The sequence below is a fragment of the Cryptomeria japonica genome, chromosome 5 (assembly GCF_030272615.1).
Source record: "Cryptomeria japonica chromosome 5, Sugi_1.0, whole genome shotgun sequence".
NCBI classification, from domain to species: Eukaryota; Viridiplantae; Streptophyta; class Pinopsida; order Cupressales; family Cupressaceae; genus Cryptomeria; species Cryptomeria japonica.
Window position 1 is genome coordinate 714568223 of NC_081409.1, and position 13018 is coordinate 714581240.

Below are 13018 nucleotides of genomic sequence, written 5' to 3' on the forward strand. Positions count from 1 at the left end.
TATTTGTGGGGTTAACTGTATTTAATTTCAACATTTGACTAAATGACTCACTTTATTTTCATCTCTTGAGCCAACTAAGTATATGATATCATTTGCATCCATTTTACATCAGCAAGAATTTTCAAGTCCTCTCTTATTCTAGAGAATTAAAGGAGCAACCAATAATAACATATTTAGACTTTGGTATAATAAAATGAAGTAAAAACCTACATATCTCTCTCTCTTGCCCTATTCAGACCTTTGTATCTATATCTCTATGTCTCTTTATATATATATGTATCTCTCTCTCTCTCTCCATATTTCTTCTTCCATCTCTCTCTCCTTATTGCAAAATAACATGATCCTATAGATAATGGAGTTCGATAATCTTCCTGATTATCTATCAATTGATCTGATGTACTACACAAAATATATTTTAAAAAAACTAAAAAATTCTTAATTAACCTTTCATACCTATTCGGCCTACCCATTGCACACCAAGGTGCAATTGATAGTACCTTCATAGAGGTAAACTGTTTCAGGACAAAAAATAGTCACAATCATCCTGCCCGTGGGGCCACCATCAAAATACACATTTTGACAAGCATATGCACCTGACATCAGCACTCTATACAATATTCTGCAATCTTGTGGGAGGATCTTTTTTTACTTATACCACATTTTCTTTTACTCAGTGCAGTGTTAGTAGACAGGAGGGCGGAAGCAAGTAGGTAGCTTGTTTAGATTTAACAACTATCATGTATAATTCAGCCCTGGCATTTAATCCATCTGATGGAACTTCAAAAAGGTTTTCAGTTCCTGTTGTACAGGAACTGGCATCTCAGAACCTTCACAGCCTTCCTCAAAGATATATCAGATCAGAGAAAGAGCGCCCAAATGCCTTTCCTCTTCATCAGTTGGATATACCCATAATTGATATGGGAATGTTTTTGAGAGATTCGGATCTCTGCAGGCAAAAGGAGCTGGAAAAACTGGGTATTGCATGCCAGCAATGGGGATTTTTTCAGGTGTGTACATCAAAATTAATTGTAAATTATGTATTAGACTAACAATTGCTAGAAAGTAGTAGGTTACATAACGAGGGCTTTAACAATCTGAAACAGGATTTATAAGTCTCGATGTAATCTGTTAGTTTATGGTATGTACGAACATCAAGAACATTTCAGTGTCCTGCCTTGTAGGTCCCTTCAATATTGCAGTTTTGGGGGTGGATGTTTTAGCATCACTTCTTGTGGGCGTTTCAATTAAATGACCCATCTTACATTTGCTTCAAGTAACCCCAAGAAAACAATTGAAACAGGGCAAATTTGCTTAGTAGGCCAGCATAAAGGCCTTCTGCCTCTGTACAGAAGTAAGGTTTTAGGAAGACCTCTCCTTTCTTAGACTACGGGAGTTGCTGGAGTTTCCTTTGCAGGTTACAGTTGTGCTTGTTACTATGTGATGTGACATACTAGTAATTATTAGATTTCCTTTGTTGGCATTGCCCTTATGATGGGACGATTTTCAAAATTATCTCTGCTCTCCTAACTTGCTTATTTTGCTAAGATGTTATGTGTTGCTTTATGACAGGCTCTGAATCATGGAATTCCTTTGTCTCTGATGGAGAGAATGAGGGGAATTGTAAGGGATTTCATTCAACTACCTTTGGAAGAAAAGCTCAAGTACGAAGTGCACGAGCTTGAAGGCTATGGTCAGACATTTGTAACCTCAGATGACCAAATACTGGACTGGGGAGATACCATGTACTTGACAACCCTACCTCCAGAGAACAGAAAAATGGATCTTTGGCCAACAAAGCCAGTGGATTTCAGGTACCTGCACATTTATTAATTCAGGCAATTATAAGATCCTGACATCTGTGTAAACTACATATGCCCCAAATCTATTTTTACATGATACACATACTGTACTCTACAATTGGTTGGGAAAATTCAGTTAACTGGATAGCACTCAATCATTCTGATGAGAATGATTGATCATGAAGTGTGATCCGAAATGTTGATGCAAAAACTACCACACAATCTAATTTAGAAACAGCTTTTGCAAAGTAAAAACTCAACTAATTGTGTCATCTAGGTCCGAAAGTGGTGGCGGGTAAATTTCAACTTGATTTATAGTTGATCAATCACGTGTAAGTTGTAACATAAATTTATAGGCTTACCGCCTCTGTTTTTCAGAGCTCTGTATCTAACATTATTAGCAGAAGGTGTCTTAGATAACATTTCTACAGAAGCTACCAGTTGGCCTAAAAAACCTCCCTAAGTTATTTCAGTGATTAAGAGTCTTGTTTCAACTGGCGATGTTTAGATTGTAATGCATAGAGACTGTTAAAAAGGGTATGGGGAGTTGCAAATAATGAAATAGATATACACTCCTTGTCTTCCATTACTGTGTATTTTTGGCTTCTTAGTTCATAAGACTACAGTATTGCATCAGTCTCATGCTCAACTTCTTTTCCCTCTTTCCATACGAAGACTAAATTGAACTGATGTGGTTTGTCAATTTATTGATCTCATGCTGATAAAATGCCATTGGATTATTCCCATGTAAAATCTATTTTCACTCTTTTGCTCTACACGAAGTCTCTGATGGCTAAATATATACTTCTTCGAATCCTTTTCTTGTGCATTTCAAAATAATTGCTTGATAGGTAGCCTTTTCCTATCCATCTAATTTCTATCATTTCTATTTCGATCTGATTGCGCTGCCTGTTTGTTGTAGAGAAACCGTGGATCAATACACTGTTGAAATTCAAAAGCTTGGCAATAAAGTCCTTTGCCTTTTATCAGAGAATGTTGGGTTAAAACCAGACTGTTTCATTAACATGTGTGGGAAAATGGCACAGATGATGCGATTGAATTACTACCCACCCTGCCCAAGGCCAGATCTGGCTTTAGGCATAAGCCCTCACTCAGATGGAAATGGTTTGACAGTGTTGCTACAGGATGATGAAACAATGGGGCTACAGATCTGTAAGAATGGCCAGTGGGTTCCTGTTCAACCCATCCCTGGTGCCTTGGTTATCAACATTGGAGACATGCTCGAGGTAATGATGATATATTTTAACAGTATTTAGGCCAAAACAATCTATAGGACATTTCAAAGTATTTTAACTTGTTTTCAAACATTGTTTCTGTGGGTGTACAGTTTTGAACTTTTTCGTACAAGCTATGAATGATTATCTGGATTTAAGATTTCAAGTGTTAATCAAAACTGTTTCCAGTCCATTCTTAATTATTTATTCCCTGGGTTTAATAAATGGGGGTTATAATGTTTGATACCACCAGGTCGATATCAAATCTAAATCTTATTTTTGTGTATTGGTTTAGGTAATAAGCAATGGAATATATAAGAGCATTGAGCACAGAGCAGTCACAAACATTGATAGAGATCGAGTCTCCATTGCCATGTTTTATGGCCCAGGTAGGGAAACAGAAGTGGGTCCTGCTCCTGAGCTCATAGATGAGCTGCATCCCTGTAAATACAGAAGATTCATTCGTGCAGATTATATACGGCATTTCTTTTCTGGAAAACTTGATGGGAAGAAGAAAATTGAATTTGCCAAAATCGAGTCATAACTTTCTTGATTGACTTTTTTGAATGTTGGGCTAGGGTGACTGTTTAAGACCTAGGGTGGGCAGGCAAAAGACCTGCATACTATTTGATGATCTTCTATCAGGGTTAGTTGGGGCTTTTGATTTGAGGAAGTGATCAGTAATGTAACAAATTGCAAGAAAAAATAATGTTGAATATACCTGACTTCTAGTTTTTAACATGGGTATGAATCTCTTAACCAGTTTATTTCATCAATAGACCAAGAATCTCTTAACCAGTCTCTGTATGCTTAATAAGTACCGCTAAAAAGATTTCACAGTTTTTAACGAAGATATTGTGTTGCAACTCTATATATATATATGCTTACATATTTTGACGGAGCATTAGCGGTTTTTTTTTTTTTTTTTCAAATCATATATAATCATAAATTCTTTCTAAGATGATAATAGGGTTGTAGTAAGAGCCTTTTTGTTTACTGAATAAAGCATTTTGTTTATTGAATAAAAGGGCATGACTTCTTTGGTACAACAATTCTAATAAATGATAAGATTTCCTCCTTAGATAGGGGAGCTACAGAGGTAGTCTTTTGAAATTGGAGTTATCCATTTTTAAAAGTAAAATTTAATGTATGTATGATTTGTCATTGTATGGGTTGACACCACAATCAACAAAGTATTATTGAACAACATCTACTCATAATAAACATAAGTTTTAGTAGAAGAACAATGATATCTATAAATTTAATCAATTTGGCATATATCAAATTCTATTAACATTTCATATAGTCTATAGAATCAATTCATAGTTGGATTTGGATAATTTTAATATAAAAAATGCTATGTACCACATACATTTGAAAAAACAATATTTTTGTAAGTATCAAGATGATTTCATGACTTCAATAATAAAAATATGAATTGTCAAAAGTAATAACATAACACAAAAATGTAGATTCCATAAGATAATTAAAACTCACGTCAAAGAAAATGACTAATGACTATAAGTGTTTCTCTTTATTTTTTATGTTTCTCATATAGTTTGGATTTATCTTAGAGGATCACTCAAATAAGTGGAGCTAATATTCTCAACAAGTCAAGATTAACTCAAACTTGAATAACGAATATCAATCTAGATCTCCTCAAATCACCAATATCTAATGTGGCTTTTTCTAATGTTAGATATTTCTGCTTATATATGATTAAAAATTATGCTATTTTATTCCAAATTTGTGAACAAGTGCCTCTTCTAACTAGAGCATTGATAATTCAGTTACATCCACATAAATATAGGTAGCCAAAAAGTATCCAAAATATATATTTTAAGCCATAAAATGTTCCCACTTCTTGAAACACGATTGACCCTTGATGCATATATATTGTGGATTGCCAATTACCAAGCCAAAACTTGTATGTATTATGGTTTTTTACTTATGCATTATTGTGGAAAACTTTTGAGGATTTTCTCCACAATCCCCTGCCCTTCCATTATTCACCATTTGTTCTCAATTGGTTTATCAAAGAGACTCTTAATCAAAAATCTAAAATGGACTCATTGTCTTTCATTGGAGTGTCTCAAAATCTTATCGAAACATATGGAGATTCACAAATCTGACTTTATCAGTCCCTTTTTGTAACTTGTTTGGAGGATTTCACAAGCTTCCTTTGCACAATTAGTTATTGCTATTCTTAAAAATATTGCCTATGTCAAGGCTGCCTCTATCAAACTGAGGGATTTTGCATATTTTCTCCTTGTCTTCTAAAACTAGGTCTTTTGATTGTTCATAAGGGTTGGAAACTAAGCTAAGTCAGTCACATATGTGAAGCCACTGACCACAAGCTCCCACAAATCATTTTCAACCACTATGATCTTTATTTTATTTGCCCAAACATCATAACCATGTCCATTAAATGATGGTGGTTGTTACCAACTCTTATTGTCTTCTCTAACCATGACTCCAACACCCTAAAACTTCAATACTCAAAAAAACAAATGCCCAACTAGCTTAAACCTTAAAGCCTGCATGGATTTAAAATCCAAATAGCTTGTTGCTTTGTTTCTCAAACAGCTAGGAATACACACAAAAACACAAACTGCAGATAGAACTGGAAACAATTTCTACTTTCCATTAATCATAAAAACAACATTTACAAAATATTTTTAAATTCATATTATAATATTAATTACAAATACATTTTCAACAACAATTTGAAGTTGCAACCAACCACTATCAATCTAGAGTTGCTTTGAACGATTTATTCTTCTACTCAACTGAGTTTCACACACTTATTTCTACCTTCGTCTAGAGTTGCCTATTTTACATTAAACTCCCTTTACAAAATTTGTTACTCAATTTCAAAATTCAAAGCTACCCACCACCATAAATTTCTTGTTATTGTATGTGAAGGGGAAAAAGGGATGAAGATCCCCAAAAAAATCTCCAACGTGAGTCTCTAACAGTTAGGCGACTGCAAGAGGACTCAGGGCAATTAATTTTCCAACACTCATTTGCTTCAGACTTATCAAATTGCCTGGCAACCTTCCAATCTCTGTCAAGAGATAATTGTTGGATAGATCGACAGTTTCATGTTTGGGAGAAAGACTGTGAGCCTAAGGAATAATTATCTGTAAGTTATGGATGTTCTTATTATTAAATCTATTAAACAACTTGAGCGATTTGGATGAGCACCCCGATCAATACTTCCCTACATCTAAGAACAATCTAATGGCATAATTTCTAAATCCACGCTTATAAGCAATTGAACCAAAATCAAGTGGACACCATTGAACATCCAAAATTTTCATATCCATCCATGCAATTCTTTTTGGTAACGCTCTCATTCCACAATCATATATTCCAGAACTTTCCAAATGTAGTAAATCTGTAATAGAGTTGTCAATAAAACATAGCTTGGTGCATCCTAACAGGGCCAAGTCTGTTAATCTGCTCAAACTATATAGATTTGTCAATAAAAAATAGCTTGGTGCATCTCTCTCAATTAGGACACTCATCTCTTTTCTACAATTTCTTCCAGATATTGTGCTATTGGCAACTTTAACACCTTGCTTGGGGCCTACAGCCTCTTCAATCTAGCATTCCTTTGAAATAAGCTGTAATCTCCTACTTCAGATCTGGATTTTTCAGCAGATTTTAAATCTTCCAACGGCTGTGCACAATGCACAATGCACTCTTGGGCCACTACCAAAGGCCTCTCTTCAATCAACAATCTTTTCTGCAACTTCTGCCCTGATCAACCTGCTCTAACACCAGTTGATGGAAACAAGGGAAGTAGAAAATAAAACATAACAAAACAACTTGAATTTTTTTGTTCTTTAGAATCATATTACAAAGAAAATATATTACATTGATTGATTGGGCTGGTGCTCTCTTACATTTTGTCTTGATAACTTTCTCTAGACACTTCCAACGGCTCTGCGAAGCTGGACTCTCTGAAGAGTGAAGACAAAATACAGAGTCAAACACTATATAGCCAATTGATCATCTAGGAGCAGAGGGAGAATTACCAAAAAAAAAAATGTTTTCAACTACCCACAAAGCCTGTGCAGATTCGACAGTGGACAGATAGGAGCAATTAAACAAAATCCATCCAAATTCTTACCAATGTTCTTAATCCTGAGATTGATTGCAGATGGTATACTAGATGGGCAGGAGCAAGTTAATTGAATCCAAGAAAGATTACTGGCTTTAATGCTACAGATACGTTTGTGCATACAGAGGATGTAGTTGGGATTATTTCCAGCACTATTGCTATCACAGTTTCTATTACAATTTATAGTTTACAATAACTTTGTCTCCACCACCAAGCATAGAAAATATCAGTTTTAAAAATAAGAATTTCCTCTCAATATAAAGAAGTATTTTTCTAAAAGATGAAGATAAAAATTTACTTTATTGTTTTCATGTTTTATTCTTGTCATTATCTAATATCTTACTTCCTCAAAATTAATTGGCAGATTTGTCAGGCCTAGAATATTTTGTAAAACAATCTTATCTAAGTTCTTGAAATTGAGCTTCCCAACCATGCCTGAAACCACTGTCCAAGATTTATTGTAGGCTAATGGCTGTTGAGGTATTGACTGTGCTTATTCTTGTTTTGATTGTTATGAATATCTGTAATTTTTATTGGAATGTGAAGTCTAAATTGGACTCTTAGCTAGCAATGGTTGAGTCATCATGGCTATCTTAGCTAGCAGTGGTTGCGTCATCATGGTTGCATGGTTGAGACTTACTATAAATAGAAAGTTTTGTTTATAAACTTTCTATAAATAGTAATTTCGACATGTGTTTTACATGCAGTTGTGCGAGTCATACTTACTATATTTAGTAAGTTGTATTCACGTAGGACTCTGCAACTCGGTTCTTTTAGGGTGCTCGAAGTCATGTTTTGATTGATAGTTTTTGAGATTGTTGTAACTCTCTAATTCTTGAGAATCAATACGAAAGACAAAATTTGCCCATAGTTTTTTACTGGTATAGTTTTACCAGGTTTTCCCATGTAAATCTGTGTGTCATGTGCTATTGTTCTTCTTTGCAAGTTTTCTGCACTTGTTATTTTTCTCACAATTCCAAAATGGAAAATCTTTGCTCTAGTTTAAACATTGACTGAGGAAGGATGTACATACCTCAGGAATCAAGATTATCAAACAAGTCACAAAAATTTTGAAAATTGACTATCTAGTCATCATGATGCATCATGACGTCGATAAATTAATAAATCATAACTAAAAATGTACATTTTTGTTCACTCATAACTGGATGCATTGAGGGTGATGTATCAGATTGTTGATATTTAAATTGAAGTTGATGACTAAATCAAGTCCATCAACAATAATTTATTTCAATTATAGTATATCCAACAACCATTGATGCCATGATGGGTCATGATGACTGGATAGCCAATACCAAAAAGCAATTTTAAAGGTTGACACCATAAACTTCCTATAGTCTTAAACTTCTCAGAAAGAGAGTTCAATGAACCTGATTGCTTAAACTTCTCTGTATGAGAGCAAAAGGATTTAAAGAGAACATGGATTGCTGCGAGCCAAACAATATCAAATCGCCAGACATACTATTGAATTTCTCTAAAAAAGATTGGTAATTTTGAACAACCAGAAGTTTTAACCCGCATATATCTTGATTTTGCAAAAATACTGGAAACTAATGGTCATCTTTTCGAATCCCCTATGCATCATACTTTTGTATGAATTGATGAAAACCAGAATCCTTTAACAAGGAAAGACACATTCACAAGTAAATTTTGCAATTTATTTCAACAATTGAAGTTTGATAGATATTGAATTATTGGGTGGCATTATACACGGGCACACAAAAAATCAAGGTTTAACTATAATGGAAAAAGTTGTACAGATTTCTCTTTTCCTCTTCTAAAAATTTGATATAATATTTTTTAATTATTTTGAATTCAGATTTTTTTGTAATTTTTGTATGATCATTTTATATAAATATTAAACTTTTTAATAATCGAATAATTAATGGTCCGTTCATTGGCCTAGGCGGGATGATCCGTCGTATAGTAATCCTCATGAGAAGTTAATTGAAAAATGGATTCTACCGGAGGAAGGGTGGATTAAGGCAAGCTTTGATGGGGCGTCCAAGGGTGATTCCGGTGAATTTGGTGCAGGGGTGGTGTTTTGGGACTGGAAGGGCAACATTGTTGCGTAGGGTGCCAAATGATTGGAAAGGGGCACAGATAATGCAGCTGAGGTGCAAACAACATCTCAAACAACATCTTTAGTAGTCGAGTGGGGATTGAAACTCGATTTCAAGAATTTACACCTGGAAGGTGATTCATTGATTATCATTAATGCAATCATTAAGGGGGAAATGCAAGCCTGGATGCTAAACAAGTTTGTTTAGAAAATAAATCATGACATGAAATGTTTTACCGATTTCAAGATATCCCATGTGCATAGAGAAGCAGATGTACTGTCTAAAAGGGCTAGTTTATTCAAGGAAGTACACGAATATCAATTGGAAGATATTCGTAATCTCTTGATTGATGACATGGATGTAGTTACGACGCATATAGCAACCCCAAAAAATTTGGAGGTTCGAAGTAGTAGATGAAGGACATGGCAACTCACACAATCCTAAGGAGTGGTTAATGCCAGATCGTGCAAACAGGCTGAAAAGATATATTCCGAAAAAAGCATTTATGGAAATGTAGTGTTGAAACAGGTTTTTGGCGGTGATGAAGGCTGGTTAACATTGGGTGGATTGAATGCATATTAAATTGGTATAAGGTTTATATGGTGGACATTTCTTTTATTACGCCACAACGGTTTTCTAGCACTTATTTATAAAGGAGTTGCGTTTTCAAATTTGAAGGTGGTGGCACTGTAGAGTTGTGATCATGGAAGCGATTTTCACTTTTAAACAGAGAAAAAACTTGTGCCTTTTGTTGGAAAGGCATTGAATAGATGTATATAGGGGTTATTTCTTTACAAGGATGATAGGTTGTTGGAGGCGGTAAAATTAATGTTGAGCGAGGATATTGTGCATATCAGCCATTGATACCAAACTAATATGGAAATCTACTCATTAATTGCTGCATGGGGGTTAGAATTCGAAGATACAGTTGACAAGGTTTGACGAGTACTGAAGGAGCTAATTGCAAAGGAGTACCTAGGTGGCTTGGAGTCTGTCTTTGAATGGGTTGTCCCACAGGTTGGCATTGATATATCTGAAGGCATGGTGGAGCCTGGGAATCCCATACCTTTCGTACGTTGGCGAGAGGATGAAGTAAAAGAAAGGTGCAGAGCAATGACATGGCGTGGATGGGAAGCATTCAAGACCTTTGCAAGGCTTGTGTGGGTGGAGGAAGCTCTCACTGCGGCACACAAGTTGGCAAGAGTGGAGATGGGCCCTAAATTGCGACCGCGGGCGTGTACAAAGGAGGCAACAAAGATATTGGCCAGGTTCAATATTGGCTAGGTTCAATGAGGAGAATCTGCATGATAGTTAGTGGTCCGTCCAATTTATATTTTTTGGTTAGCACTATAGGGGTCTAGGAGATGATAGGGGTTTTGATGTTCTTGCTCTGAGAGATGTTTGAGTGAAAATATGCTTGTCAAACTGGTTCGTTTTGCTTCTCGATTTTTGGAGTGTTTAATGGTGGTTGTGACAGGTTGCGTGTTGTATATTTTGATTAAAAAAAAAAGAATAATTAATAATAATTTTTTACTTTATTTTTATTAAAAAATAAAAGATTGAATTTCAAGAATTAACTTTTTGTTAGTTGATTCTTCCAATTATATGTTAGGCCTATATACTAATTCTATTTTGTAGACACATATTTGAACCAAAACAAAGAACATTTAGTTTGCATATGTTTCGACATTTATAGAATCAAAATCTAAACCTCCAACACTTTAAATAATCATTATCTATACTTCCAATAACATATTTTAAGTTAAGCATCACAACCAATTTATTTAATTTTTTAATATCAATCTTTCATAAGTTCTAACATTTTATAATTTTAAAAAAATAAATCATCATAAACATCATTTTTCTTTATTAAAACAAATAACTAAATACAATAATTTATTAAATATATTTTATAAATATAAGTAAAAACATTTTAAAATATTAAATATAAATACTATATTATTGAATATATAATTTACTCACTTATTAGCAAATATTAAATGTAAGTAATCATTTTACAAAGTCAACGGTTTTAGAGGTTTAAAAGTCAAAGGGAAACACGTTTCATGCGTGTCTGATAAAAGATTTTTTTAATCTATTGATTCGGTCAAATATATTCACAAATTATATATTCTTTCAATTCTTGTTTAAAAGTAAACATGAATGAATAGGTATTATATAGGTAGAGAAAGGAAATTAAATGCGTTTTAAAAATGAATAGGTAGGTATTAGATAGGGAAAGGGCATGGTGTGTTTGTAGAATTGTGATGTTTTTAAATATAAATGGGTAGGTAGGTATTAGATAGGGAATTTTAATTGTATTGTGATGTTTTTAAATATAAATAGTAGGTATTACAAAGGAAAAAGATAGTGTGATATTGTGATGATTTATGTTTAATATCAAATAATTTAAATTTTATTCATTTAATTAAGAGAATTTGGAGTAATTCACACTATACAAACTAGTATATCTGTTCTGGTCTTGTTTAGGATTAATGCAAGCCTCCTATAGCATGCATGCCTCCTCTCTATATATTTGTTAAATAGGGATTGATTTGAAAAGTTGAGCAAATATTGAGCTATAGGATAGGATAAAAGTGTTGACTTTCTTGATAGTAATCAAACCTCTTGATTATTGTACACAAATAGGAAAAAACAAAAGAATAAAATAAATTTATTCTAATGCAACTCATGTATTTTCGACTTAGCTAAGAATGATAATGCTATGATAGAGAGTTCAAAACATGTTCATGTTATATGCTAAACTATGGTTGTCCTAATGACCTAGGAGATGTCCTTATACACATGCTCCTAAATGCACAATCAATGTTTTTGGTGCACAAGCTTATTGGATAGTTTTAATATTTTAGAAAACTCAACCAAGGTCCATGGCAAGTGAATCATTTGAAATAGGTAAAGTAGGCCATGCCATGTTGTGTTAGATAATATAAACCAATGTGGGAAAATGCTAAGATTGGTCGGGTTGCATTTTCCTAAAATTGTCTAGTAATCAAAAGTGACAGGTGGCTTATCACTTCTAAAAATTGATTGTTCTAGTGTGCAAAATAAGTCAAATTGAGTTTTGACACCATTTTTTTTAGATCTATGCAAGTTGGCATATAATGATGGATGAAGGTACAATATATATACTTTTCTCCCTTACACTTTTCCCTAGATTTTGTTATCAATGGAAATGAGAGTGTAAATTTACCTAAACAATGTGAACATGAAAAACTAAATGATCATAAAATGTTTTGGTGATTCAAATTAAATTTTACAATTTGAAAGAACACATTTGAAAGCTAAACCTAAGGACTAACATGCATAACTCTTTGAAGATGTATTATACATAAGCCCTTAAAGATCTAATAAAAAATCATAATATTGAATCATATACATTAGTAGAGTCTAATCTATATTATCCTACAAAAGAAATAGAGAAATATATTTTAGGAAATATTTCAACCAAAGACAACTGATACCTTATTTCATTAGACAATAGGTCCAATCTAATGAAGCATTCAAATATTGGTTAAAAAAAATTAAAAACTTACCTCTAAAATCCCACAAATTAAACTCCAATTTCATTTGGATAGCTAGATCCAAATCTAATTTAATATCTCACAACAAATAAAAAAACCCCTTATGATATTTTCAAAAGTGTTCTCTTAAAGTATTTGAATTTTTGCAAAGCTACTAGAATAAACAACTAGTTGAGATTAACAAGAAACCAAATGTAACCCCAAAGATTCTTTTCAATATTTCCTAAAACTC

The 13018-nt window shown here is 33.6% G+C and overlaps 1 protein-coding gene across 1 annotated transcript; it reads left to right on the forward strand.

Moving 5' to 3' along the window:
* The first annotated feature begins 622 nt into the window (after positions 1–622).
* LOC131065396 (protein SRG1) lies at positions 623–3775 on the forward strand. Its single transcript, XM_057999893.2, has 4 exons — positions 623–1007; positions 1570–1811; positions 2722–3046; positions 3330–3775. The coding sequence occupies exons 1-4, from the start codon at positions 738–740 to the stop codon at positions 3576–3578; spliced, it is 1086 nt and encodes a 361-aa protein (XP_057855876.1). The 5' UTR covers positions 623–737; the 3' UTR covers positions 3579–3775.
* The last annotated feature ends 9243 nt before the right edge of the window (positions 3776–13018 follow it).

Excerpts from the sequence above, each read along its gene's own strand:
- LOC131065396 (XM_057999893.2), top strand. The coding sequence starts at position 738 with ATGTATAATTCAGCCCTGGCATTTAATCCATCTGATGGAACTTCAAAA. Across the intron at positions 1,008-1,569 it reads AGCAATGGGGATTTTTTCAG|GCTCTGAATCATGGAATTCC; the intron begins GTGTGTACATCA and ends GCTTTATGACAG. Across the intron at positions 3,047-3,329 it reads ACATTGGAGACATGCTCGAG|GTAATAAGCAATGGAATATA; the intron begins GTAATGATGATA and ends GTATTGGTTTAG.